Source organism: Haliotis rubra, unplaced genomic scaffold, assembly GCF_003918875.1.
Source record: "Haliotis rubra isolate DU_JTF1 unplaced genomic scaffold, ASM391887v1 Scf145, whole genome shotgun sequence".
Taxonomy (NCBI): Eukaryota; Metazoa; Mollusca; class Gastropoda; order Lepetellida; family Haliotidae; genus Haliotis; species Haliotis rubra.
Window position 1 is genome coordinate 1,169,445 of NW_025765392.1, and position 13,793 is coordinate 1,183,237.

At 37.9% G+C, this 13,793-nt stretch overlaps 1 protein-coding gene across 1 annotated transcript; it reads right to left on the reverse strand.

Annotated features, from left to right (window-relative positions):
- Window positions 1-783: 783 nt before the first annotated feature.
- LOC124269444 (neuronal acetylcholine receptor subunit alpha-3-like) lies at window positions 784-2,677 on the reverse strand. Its single transcript, XM_046704447.1, has 3 exons — window positions 2,596-2,677; window positions 1,591-2,006; window positions 784-1,506 (listed from the first exon to the last, which is right to left on the reverse strand). Exons 1-3 carry the CDS (start codon window positions 2,675-2,677, stop codon window positions 784-786), a joined length of 1,221 nt encoding a protein of 406 aa, XP_046560403.1.
- Between the last annotated feature and the right edge of the window lie 11,116 nt (window positions 2,678-13,793).

Below are 13,793 nucleotides of genomic sequence, written 5' to 3' on the forward strand. Positions count from 1 at the left end.
CGCAACGTCATTGAGAAAATTGCCAAGTTAAGCCAAAATCATGACTGTCAACCTCGGTTGTGGTGGACGTTGTTTCTACAGAAGTGTCCGTATTTATCATTTCCCATAATGACGAATGCCAACGTGTTTCCAGACGTGGTGTGGACTATATAGATTGATCCGATTTTCGAACCACTATTCTATTTTGTCAACGTTACGACAAACCTTTTGAGATTTCGACCGGATAATGCTTGTCCTGACAGGCCTAGTGTTACTTTTGCTTTTCCTGAACCGCACAATATTTACGTAATGTCTTTGCCTGCAAATGTTCCGGATCTCATCCCTATAGAGAATGTGAGGGATGAAATGTAGCTATGTTTACACCATACCAAATCCGCAAGATAACGTTCGTGGATCGCATATAATATGGTAAGCCCTTTCTCAGGCTTCCGTGACCATTTGATAGACACTATGCGCCGTCGATGTACGACTGCACTGTATGTTGGACATACCCCAAATTTGTGAGATTGTTGTTTGATCCCTGCCCCGCATTAGGACGTATTTCATGGACATGAAACATGCTGTTCTGCCATCTTTGTATAATGTTAATATCCGTTGATCAAAGTGTGCATTGTAACTTTTCATTGCTGTTATGTTTCCAAATCTAGAAAGAATATAAAAAATGAATAGCTTTGTTTAGTATATGATGATCCATCAGGATATTCTTGAACTGTTACTTAAGTACAACTGTTACAGGTAGTTTAAGGCTTTACTATATTGGCACAAAGTCATGAGAAAATTCCTTTATTGTGCTATCTGGATGAGGAATCCCACAGAAACAACCATCCAGAGAATTGTGAATATAACCATACACAGAGAGGCAGCAGTTTGACTTTGACCTTCTAGAACCTTTCCAGTTGGATTCCCATTGCCAGCCGAACCATCGGTTTTAGAATCCAGTTGAACCTGGTCCATGATCCTGCGTCTACTTCCTGGAAATCGAAAGGAGCAAAAACGAGGAATTACAAACAATGGCGATTGCGGGATTTTCTTGTTGGCCTTCGCAGGATCTTTCATGACGATGAGGATGGTGGCGACCACGGACAGAACGCTGATACCGAGGAGACACGTTAGATACAGGGTGACAATTGGGATGTTGTCGGATGATTTTGGAAGTAGGTCACTGACGACACTCATGAATACAGTCAGAGCGAGAAGGCACGTGATGGCATACGAAACTTTCTCGCCACAGTCACGCGGAAGTGAGAAGACGAATACGTTGAGAAATGAAAGCACAACAACAGGTATTATTACATTGAGGACAAAGAACATCGGTCGCCTTTCAAGGTCAATGTCAACGTAAAGGAAAGAGTAAGTGGAATCTACGAAGGTTCTTTCAGTAATGTATGCTCTGGAAGCTGAAATACTCCGTTCTCCGTTTTCTGTGTACGCTTGGGTGTTGGCACTAACCAGCGATGAAACCATCTTCGGCTCATTTGAATCATAGCTGACAGGTAGAAGCTGGTACTAGCATGTCTGAACATCAAATGGAAATAAAGTCAGATCTAACTTGCAGTCAGTTGCAAAGTTTGCCCCAGGAAACCAAGTTACTCTGCTGTCGCTGTAAACTGTAACAGAGGCTGTCTCGTCTTTGAAGACATCCCGATCCTCAACAGGCACTGGTACGATGAGTTTCGGTCTCCAAATGTCAGTCAGTGGAGGGTGCATAAACTTTATGCCGCTATAATCCTCAGGTTTCCAGGTGAGAAACTCGTCCCGCCATGTTATATTCATCAACACGTTGCTATGGAGAATCTGTCTGATCTGGTCTACTTCAGTTATGGCCACCAAGTTGAATCTGCTGTGAACGTCAACATGCTGACTCTGGTTGTATACTGGTCTGATTTTAGTGTTGTAGTTTCCAAACAGGTCGCTGTACAGTCTCTTCATCGCCTCAATACTGCCTGCTGCAGATCTACACAGGGCCAACAGCATCAGCACATGCAGGAGCTTCAAATTTTTGTCGTCTGTGATGGTAATGAGGCACTGATCAGCAGCTATATATTAAATACGTTCCACATTTTCCGTAGGAGAACCACCACACACGTGAGAACAATTGTTCAGTATGGATGTTTGGATAAACAAAACAGATAGCCAAACTATTTAATCGCCACCGAGCTTCATTTCATCCATCAAACACTTTTGCTTTTGTCATTCAGCAAGCTATCTTGACAATTAGACCGATATCCACGCACAATGCTTTCCCTCACGAAACTGAATTAATGGCATTGTTTACACATCAATATTGACGGTTATATAGAACAGAATTATCCTTACCCGAATTACCAATACTCGATACGTTTTGAAGTTTAACATTGTGCCTGCTATAAGATATAAGGTACAAAGTTATGTTTTTGTCTTCGTGAAACACTATTTCTCTTAACTGCTGTTGCTGTTGTAGAAACGTCTAAAGTGAGTTGGAAACCGACAAACATTTCATCTCCAGATAGATGGAGTGCTCTGTCAATTAATCATTTGATTGTATTTACATAGTAAATATCGATCACATTATACTCTGACTGCATGAATATGGAAACGGCTGTCCAATCCGCTCACCGTGCTTACTGTTGGCCAGACAGTAGGCCTCATGGAGCGTATGTTGTTTAACGTGGTGCACTGGCGTTTCTATCTGTATCATTGCAATTCCAACCCTGACAAATCGTACAGTCGGGCACGATGCTTCCACCATACAGGCAATACAATGCCCCATACAAACGTGTATTTTCGTTGCGCTATCACATTGACTGACTGAAACTGCAGATCAACAGCAGAAGGTATTTTTATCCAACTCTACAGGAGGAAGAGTAGGCCCTCAAGGTGGTAGTCATTCAGTTTCAATTCAGTGATGCAGTATGTGTATGTGTGTGTGTTTATGTGTATGTGTGTGTGTATGTATATGTGTGTGTATGCATATGTGTGTGTATGTATATGTATATGTGTGTATGTATATGTATATGTGTGTGTTTATGTGTATGTATATATGTGTGTATGTATATGTGTGTGTATGTATATATATGTGTGTGTATATGTATGTGTGTGTATGTGTATGTGTATGTGTATGTGTGTGTTTTGGTTAACAATATATTTTTTCTCCGCTGTTCTTGACCACAAACTGTTTAACCCAAGCTGTATCAAACAGGCTATTTATCAACTAAGCACCATCAAACAATGAAATGGTTGATCCCTTATGATGAAAGAAATGACTATAATCAGCAACTTTTCAGCCTCAAATACAATGAAAAGTTTTCAGTCATTACAAATGACCGTCCGATCCACTTGCAATATGCTCTTGCTTTAGTAATATTATAGTAGTTTGTCAACTCTTGCTGGACAACTTCAAGACTCAATTGTCTTTATTGAAATACGATTTAAAAATGAGGTCTTTTATCACAAGAATTATAGCATTTAAAGGGTCATTGTTTTTAGTAGGAAATCCCAAAATAACATTTTCTTTATTGAAAGATTTTCTAGTTTCTGCGACATTATTTATCCAATGTTGAATATCTGTCCATAAAAAGTTGACATGTTTACAATACCAGAATAGGTGGCTGATATCACAATCTAATTCTTTACATTTAGTGCACACTGGGGACTGTTTATATCCCATCTTGAAGAGATATTTTTCAACAGGAAGGACTCTATTTATCACTCTGTACTTGAGCCACCATAATAACCTAATAATACGTTATAGAAGTGTTTTGATCCCTCTACACCCAATTTGATATGACAGATATTATATGGTAAAATCGGCTGACATAATGGCAAAGCCCTTTCTTCAACATGTTTGTTCAAATTAACCTTCAAAGCATTTCTAAGTCCATAAAAAAATAGTGTTTTGCATTTAATATTATACATATTTCTGACTGACTGAGTTTAGTTTAACGCCGCTTTTAGCAATATTCCAGCAATATCACAGCGGGGGACACCAGAAATGGGCTTAACACAGTGTGCCCATGTGGGGAATCGAACCCGGGTCTTCGGCGTGACGAGCCAACGCTTTAACCACTGGGATTACACCTCCCGCAAGAAGAACATCTTTCCAAAATGTATTACTAATTTTTGATAATACATAATCTTTAATATACACTGCATCCATTTCAAAAATGTTACTGGGTATGACATTTGATTCATAGAGAAAGGTAACATAACTATTTTGTAAATTCAAAATTCTTTTAGCCCAAGAAGGTTTTTGAGCATATATATAATCTGTTATACTAGGAACTTTAATACCACCATCTGGAATATTGCAAATAATTCTTTCCCTTTTAATTTTGTCTGGTTTATCATTCCATATAAATTGGAAACATTTTGCCTGAAAGTTATTAATAATAGCATTTCCTGGGGTTGGTATCTTTGCAAAAAGATGATTTAGTTTTGGTATCAACATGGATTTTAATATAGTATTTCTTCCCAGAGGTGTTAAAATTCTACACTTCCATAGTCTCAATAGGTTATCTATCTCTTTAAATTTCACTTCATAATTATCATGTATCATATTTTCTAAAGATACATCGAAGTGAATGCCGAGCAGTTTAAAGGATTCCGCCCAAACTGCTTTGCAATTTTTGCATATTTTCAGTCTACTGCGGTTTTTTTATTCAATCCAAATCAACCTATTTGTCTTATCGATATTTACTTTCAGTCCCGAGAACCTAGCGAAAAGGGTGAGTGAGTGAGTGAGTTAATATTTAACGTCACATCGGCAATATTTCAGCCATATCGTGACGAGAACAGTTGACATTTAAATAGAATATATATACAGAGATTATAAAAACCTGCCGACGAAGGACAGTAAAACAACTAGAATATCACAGATATACATGTAAAACTAGTAATTAAATCTAAAACATTTTAACTTTAGGGGACATCACAATATAAAAATAGGCAATAGATCGCCAACAACTGAAGGTAGATGACCATACTAGGAACCATGGGGACTTATATTACTTTTGCTACCTGTATGGACCCTAGCTGGATTTACACCATCCCTTCAGCCATTGACGACAGAAGAGAAATCTAGCCATAAATTAAAAGCACACATATTCTACGATTAAAAACCTGGTACACTTAAATTGACTAAATGGACAATAATTTTACAATACTTCAACCCCCGTTGAGGGTACAGCCACTAACAATCTCAGTTACTAATTCAAACTACCAATAATAAAATATATATCTATTTACAAATCACTTAACAAATCTAATTCTTTTAAAAATGCAATAATTAAATGAGAACTAACATTAAAAAGATCCTTCATAGTGTTTACTTTGAAATAATTATCCCTTGTGATGGTATATTCAATGCAGTCAAGCAAGACATGCTTGACTGTGATTCTTTCACACAAGGGATGCAAAACGGAGGATCTTCGCTTTAAGCAAATATTCATGGGTATACCTTGTATGGCCAATGCGACATCGCCGCATAATGACCTCTTCAAATCTGGACTGACAACCCAAGTAGGTGTAACCAATGTAGGGTTTTATTGCATGTAATTTATTAACACCTACTTGGGTGTCCCACTTCTTCTGCATCAGATCACGGATGTAGGTTCTAATGCTAGCTTTGTAATCAGAGTATGGAATAAGAAGTGGTGTCACAGATTTGTTGAGTGCTGCCTTAGCAGCAAGATCGGCCATTGTATTCCCGGAAATGCCAACGTGGCTGGGTAACCAACAAAAGACGATGTCGCATTGGCCAGTAGCAAGCTCATTATACAATTCAATAATGTCTAATAAAAGTGGATGTTTACAAGAAATATTTTTAATAGCCTGAAGACACGAAAGAGAATCAGAAAAGATAATGTATTGTTTATATTTACGGTGTTTATTTATATATTTAAGAGCTGTTAATATGGCGTTAGCTTCTGCTGTGAAAATAGAGCTGTTATTTGGTAGTCGAGAAGATATTGTTTTGGCCACCGCGCCACCATCCTTGGATCCATCTGTAAATAAGGATTTGTAGGTATTATACTTTAGTTTTAATTGATTATAGTCTTGTTTATATTGTAAGTCATTAGTTTCAGATTTTTTGTCAGAGTTAGGTCAACTTCAGGCCTAACCAGTTGCCAAGGAGGAGAAGAAAGAAGACGAGAAGGAGATATATTCTCCAGCTCAATGCCGGCAGCAGACAGGAATGGCTTAATTCTGTGCCCAAGAGGCGGAACAAGAGAAGGTTTTTTGTTGTATAAATCCTCATAGAGGGGATGAAAGACACAGTTATATGCAGGGTTAGACTCATTAGAATATAGTTTTGTAATATATTGTAAAGATAATTTTCTACGGCGTTGTGCAAGAGATGGCTCATCTGCCTCGACGTAGAGACTGTCAACAGGAGAAGTTCGAAAGGACCCAAGACAAAGTCTCAGACCTTGGTGGTGGACAGAATCAAGTAGTTTTAGATTGCTTTTGCAGGCTCCACCATATACGATGGAGCCATAATCAAGTTTCGAGCGGACCAATGATCGATATAGGTGGAGGAGGGTAGTTTGATCCCCTTCCCACTTTGAGTTGGAAACAACTTTCAACAAGTCAAGTGCCTTCAGGCATTTAGTTTTTAGGGATTTAATATGCGGAAGAAAGGTTAAATGGGAGTCAAAACTTAAACCCAAGAACTTGGCCTCCTTCACAACTTTGATGGGTGTGCCATTTAAAGATAGTTCAGGGTCTTTATGCGGTTTGTATTTACGGCAGAAATGTATACAATTAGTTTTGGATTTCGAAAATTTAAAGCCGTTTTCCAGACACCATTTATTTATCTTGTTTAAACACAATTGCAGTTGTCGTTCGATAGTATGCATATTTTTACCACGACAAGACATATAAAAATCATCCACAAAAAGTGATCCATCTATTGAATCATTTAAAACCTTGGATAAACTGTTGATCTTGATACTAAACAATGTGACAGACAAAATACTGCCTTGTGGGACACCCTGATCCTGATTGTAATGATCAGACAGGGTAGATCCCACGCGGACTTGAAATTGTCTAGCAATAAATTGAGGCAAACGGCCTCGCAATCCGAAGCCATGTAAATCTTTTAAAATTCCATATTTCCACGTAGTGTCATCGTCCTTCTCAAGATTAAAAAAGATAGACACAGCGTGTTGTTTATTAATGAGTGCGTTTTTAACAAATGATTCCAAACGCACTAGGTGATCGACAGTACTTCTGTTTTTGCGGAAACCACATTGTATATCTGTTATAAGGTTATTAGTTTCCAAGTACCAAACAAGTCGATTATTAATCATGCGTTCCATGGTTTTGCAAACACAGCTAGTCAGTGAAATAGGTCGGTAATTTGACGGATCTGTATGATCACGTCCTGGTTTAGGTATTGGTACAACTATAGCGTCCCGCCATGAGGAAGGGAATTCCCCTGACGTCCAAATATCATCAAAAATATGTAATAGCGTTTCTAAACATGATTCCGGTAAGTGCTTCAGGAGTTGATAATGTATGTTATCAGCTCCTGCAGCAGTATCGTGAGCTTGATCAAGAGCAGTATGGAGTTCATGAATAGAAAATGTTTCATTATAATCTTCCCCATTATCTGAATGGAAATTAATAGTTTTCTTTTCTTCTTGTTTTTGATATTGTAGGAATTTAGGCACATAATTAGAAGAGGAAGAGTGTTTAGCAAGAGTTTCACCCAGTTTATTTGCAATATCTGATTTATCAGTAAGTAATTGATCTCAATGTTTAAGATGATGGACACTAGATTTAGTACCTTTACCTTTAATTTTCTGTACCATGTTCCAAACCTTGGACATGGGCGTTCGAGAATTTATTTTGGATACATAATTTTGCCAACATTGACGTTTATTCTGCTTAAAGGTACGCCTTTAGCATGTAAAATTGTGTCATGGGACCCTCTATTATCGCGGTAGTTAATGTTGTCTCCATCGGGATTATGAACGGCTACTGACATTTAGCATGTTTTATATATTTTCAGTTGACTGATGTATAATCTTCATTTCTGTCACAAATAATGTGACACATGGTCGCAACTCGTTTAATACCATTGCGGCAATCCCGATTGTCTCGTTTGACCCGGAAATTGAAGCAACTCTCTATTATCGCGGTATTGCTATTGTCTTACTATGGCACGCGGTACAAGCAGATGACACTGTGAAATGTTTACTAAGACAAGTAACGAATCTAAATAGTTTGATCATTAAAAAATATTTAGGAATTTCATTCACATTAGTAATATCATCATGTTTTTAACCCAAACATCAGAAACTTCTATTCATTTGGATACAAGGTAACAATAACGTTACAAAATATTGTTTTTCCGGCTTAAAACGTACCATACAAGTTGCTGCCGTGTGCAGAGTGAAGTTGCATAATACGTCACTTCCTGTTATATTTTTAGCACGGAAAATAAGCAAATGACCTTATAGTTGTCGCAGGATTGCTCTTGATGAAGAAAGTTTTGATTCATGCTAGATGTAATGGCAGCAGGGGTCATACTAGTTTCAAAATGTTCTAGAACTTACTGAAAAGATGAATGCTTTAATATTTCTCCGATTACACATAACATTCAAATGAAATAGATGACTTTTTGAAGAGCGATGAATATATATTTTACGTAATTTGCATATGTAAACAGCCGATGCGGGGCGTGGTGTTTCTGCTTTCCCGATGTTTTCGCGTGCCGCGATAATAGAGAGTCCCAATATGCACCATAGGATGGCGACGGAAATAATGTTCAGCTTTTTTCCTTGCCTTCCTAGCTTGCTTGCATTCATCGTTGAACCATGGTTTCCGAATATGTGGAACCACAGAGGACTTTGGTATACAATCGTCAGCTATGATATTCAGTTCATAAGAAAAGTCTTTTATAGGATCAGGAACATCTATAAAAAGTTCAGGTTTAAGTTTGGCAGAACAGAGAGTGTTATATAAAGGCCAGTTAGCCTTTGTAAAATTCCATCTTGATGATGGAGGAACATCAGATGGGTTTACAGGTTTTAGTATTGTGGGAAAATGGTCACTACCACAGAGGTCGTCGCCATGACTGACCATTCAAACTCATTCAATAGGTTAGAATCAGTAATTGACAAATCAAGAGCTGAATACGTTCCTGTGCCAGGGTGTAAATATGTGTTTGAACAATCATTATATATGTATAAATCATTGTTTGAAATAAACTCCTCAAGTATTTTACCTTTAGCGTGTAGAGTTGTACCACCCCAGAGTGGGTTGTGGCCATTAAAATCACCCATAATAATACAGGGTTTCGGAAGTTGATTGTAAAGTGTTTGAATATCAGCCTGTTGAAGAGCTGAAGATGGCGGGATATACAGCGAACAGAGAGTTAAAGCAACGTGCAGAGTAATGCGTACTGCAACGGCTTGAAGATTAGTTTTAAGCAAAACAGGGCTTTGGAGTACATTATGCAATACAAGGATAGAAGATCGTCCCGTAGCCCTATCACCCGGGGGAGAAAAAGAATGATATGCATTGAACTGACGTAAACTGAAATTATCTGTCTGCTTTAGATATGTTTCTTGCAGACAGAATGCTGATCGACTAAAGTCCTGGACCAATAGTTGTAAGTCGTTAAAGTTGGTCTTCAGTCCTCGACAATTCCACTGTATAATATTGTTTAGGTAAGCTATCTTTTGGGTGGAATGATCGGGGATCTACCCCGTACCTTTTTAGAGGGCGACATGCTATGTGCCCGTGGCTCGATGTTTTCAGCCACAACCATTCTTTCCAGAGATCCAAACTTATTAAATAGTTGGATCTGATTATCTGACCCCTTTGAAATTCTATCACTTAGATGTCCTTTCGAAGATTCAGTTCTTGCTTTGGTTTGTTTCATATTTCTGTGAGACTTTTGGTTTTTTTGTGCTGGTTATTGATTCACGGTGAGAGACAATGATTGGTCTTGTGATAGAGTCTGTATGTCAGAAAGTGAATCCGATGTTTGAGTTGATTGTTCATTTGAGTATATTTGAGGTGCTTCAGAGTTCAACCAAGTCAAATCTGTCCGGCAATCTATAGATGACTTTGTTGTTTTTTTCAGGGGCTATCTGAACGATAGACGCATATGTTCCTGTGCCTTCCCGAGATTGAACAAGTTTCTTTGCATCAGAGAAACTGATGTTTCTGGAAAATTTTATTTTATTTATTTCCATCTGTTGTTTCCAGATAGGACAGTCTTTGGAGTATGACGGGTGACTCCCTGAACAATTGGTACATTTTTTAACATCATTGTGACAGTCTTCCGTTGTGTGAGTTTGCTCACTGCAGTGAGCACATGTGACAGATCGTGTACACGTATTGACGCCATGGCCATATTTTGGGCATTTGAAACACCTCAGCGGGTTGGGAATATAAGTGTCAACTTTGATATTGCAGTAACCTGCTTTAATTGTTGTTGGGGCAGTCGGTGTTGAAAATGAAAAAAGGTATGTATTAGTAGGTTGTGTTTGTGAGTTCTTTCGTGTGGAGAACCGTTTAACATACAGAACACCTTGATCTCGCATCTCAAACACTATTTCAGCTTCAGACATATCAGTAAACAACTGATCCCTGTCTCGAACAATGCCTTTACTGGTATTGAGTGTTCTATGAGCTGTAACTGAAACAGGAACACCGACAAACGAAACTATTGTTGCTACCTGTTGCATTCTATTAGCAAAGAACCTGATCGCAATCGTCTGATGCGTTTAACCTCGCCAGTTATGCCTTGAACACCCTTAGATATTGCAAAAGGGTTCAGTTTGAGAGATGTTTTGTCAACTGTCTCAATCACTAGAAACCGTGGCCAATGTTCTACAGGCGTTAAAGGCGTTGCTCATCTTCATTATCCAGAGGACGTTTGGTTTTTTTGTTCGGGGTTTGGTAGTCCATGTTTGTTGGTAATATGGTTCATCATCCGAGCTCCCCATCCACCATGGAGTATCATAAAGACAATGCTAATAACAAGTGGATGTCCTACTTGTAGCACCAAGGATACCCAGATGATATACTCCAGCAGAAAAACTAAAAGATTACTTTTTCCACCAGATTGGCTCATGAGCCACCGCCTTCTGGGCATAAGACTCAAGGCAAAGGTCATAATAAACAAGTCGAATGCTGTTCTATAAACAAAGGGTGCCAAGACCAAAATTTATAAAATTCCAAAGAAAATTGTGTGCAGTTACAAAACATCCATGCACTGGGTCTGGCATGACCAGCCGATTGATTGAACCGGGCCCATTCAACCACCCGTCTAGGTGAAGTAAGGGGCGAAGTGGTGTGTTGGACAAAGGAACACTGTTCCCGGAACCAGTGCCCTCAACCACCAGACTCCCGTCCTCCACCGACACAGGGGCGCAACCCACGGCAAACAGGTTGGTGGACCAAATATACCCCCGGGTCCACAACGGGGGGTTGAAGGGCGCTTAGCGTTACCCAGCACCCACCACGAGGAGGTGGCCCTTCATGGGTGCCCGAAAAGGGTGAGAGTATTCAGAACTGCGTATAAACATTTTTTCTGTTCCATCCAAAATGAGGGAAGCATCGTCTGCAAATAGAGCCAGCAAATGTTCAATACTGCCTTTTTTTAACCCCTTTGATAAGAGTAATTTTTAACTAATCGTGTTAAGATTTCAGTACATATAATAAATATATACAGGGAAATGGGACCCCCTTGCCTGCAGCCCCGACCTAATTTAAAGAATGAACTGTCGGAACCATTGACCAAAACACAGGATTCTGAATTTTGATAAAAAAGTTGAATCCATTTCCGGAAAGAGGGGCCGAAGTTAAATTATAGTAGAACTTCCTGAATAAATTTCCAGTCTAAGGAGTTCTTCTAAATCTACGGGGGAAGTATTTGATTTACTATATAATGTTTCGTAAAAACGTTTCGTTACCTTTAGAATACTCGAGGGATCTAATATTATATCGCCAAACTTGTTCTCAAGTTATACAATTGAGTTATTTAAAAAAATTCGAGATTCAAGCTTTAAGAAAAATTTCGATGGTTTTTCACCCTTGTGTATCCATTTAGCTTGTTGCTCTAATAGACATGCCCTTAACTTTTATTGCACTTATTTCCTCAAGTTCTACATTTATATCATTGATCAGTTTCAAGATAATTTCCTTATTTTCTAACTTTGCTCTTCATCTAAGGTCTACGATTAGTTCCTTCTCTCTCTTTTCTCTATTTTTTTGTTTGCTACTTGAATACATAATTGTTTTTCCTCTTATCATACAGAGCAATGTTTCCCATAATAGTTGATCTGAAATTGTAAACGCATTATCCTGAGTTTTATATTGTTCTAACGTTTCAGTTATTGTAGTTTTAACTAAGTTAACATGATTGTTGTCACTTAAAAGAAAATTTTTAAATTTCCAGAAACCTTTTCCTCTTTGAATTTCATTTAATTTAATATTAATTTCTATAAGGGAGCGGTCCGTTTTAAAACCTGGATTAATCTTGGCAGATGTAACCGAAGGGAGAAGATTATGTGATATAATAAAAATACTCAAGACGTGATTGTTTAAGGGGGGTTAACTGGCGCCATGTATATCTTCCTTCATCAGGGTTGCATAACCTCCATGGATCTTTCAAATCATAATATTCAATTAAGTCCAGTATTTTATCCCTAGCTTTGGGGTTGTTTACATTTCTATAATTGTATTGATCAAGTAAAGGGTATAGGACTAAGTTCCAATCCCCACAGAGAATGAAGTAATCTGCTTCTGAGTCCTCCATAACTTTAGCAATTTCTTCATAAAAATGTGGTATATCCTCATTTGGACCATAAATATTTATAAGTAATTAAATACGCTTATCTATTTAAATAACTATTGCTTTGTAATTACCACTTTGTTCAAAATACTCCTTTTTCTCAATAAATTCAAAATTATTGTTGAAGAGAATAGCTGTCCCCCGAGCATTTGATTTGTATGAACTAAAATAGCATTCAGAGAAGCCCCACTGTTGTTTTTTTAATTGTTCCTGTTCCTAAGTAAAATGTACATCTTGTAAACAATAAATGGAAGCTTTTTTCTTTTTAAGAAAGCGAAATACCTGTTTTCTTTTAAAGTTATCATTAAGGCCCTTACAATTCATAGATACAATTATAATACTCTCGGGCGTCATTGTCATTTAATAATCTACATTGCATAAGTATAAACATTGATGTGTAACTGGTTGTCATATGTTAAGAAGCGGATTTTATTCCTTCCAGAGCACATTCTTCGATCATGGAAACTGTCAGTACATTGTGAAATAATTTAACAAGCTCAACGACACATAAAAACACGCAAACTAAGGAAGCAATTGTCACAGAATAGTACATTCTAATTCTACTTAGTAACTTGTAACACCAGTTCTGATTGGTCAATGCTATAAATTTCCGACCGTATAATCAGCATATACGGTCGCAATTTGAAAACCGATTCACCAAAACCTTTAAATGGATCCCTACACTTTTGGGGTAACGCTGCTTTGCAGGACATTGTCATTTGCAGAAGCCATAGGTCACTTAACTGCCCTATCCAGCTAAAATGGGTGGACTTTGTGTTCAAAACGACAAAATAGTATCATAAATTTAATTTTAAGTTCAAACAACTTACTCGCAACTGGCTGTTGACCCAACACTGTTAGATCATGAAACAAGAATATCTTCTCCCTTCGGTTACATCTGCCAAGATTAATCCAGGTTTCAAAACGGACCGCTCCCTTATAGAAATTAATATTAAATTAAATGAAATTCAAAGAGGAAAAGGTTTCTGGAAATTTAAAA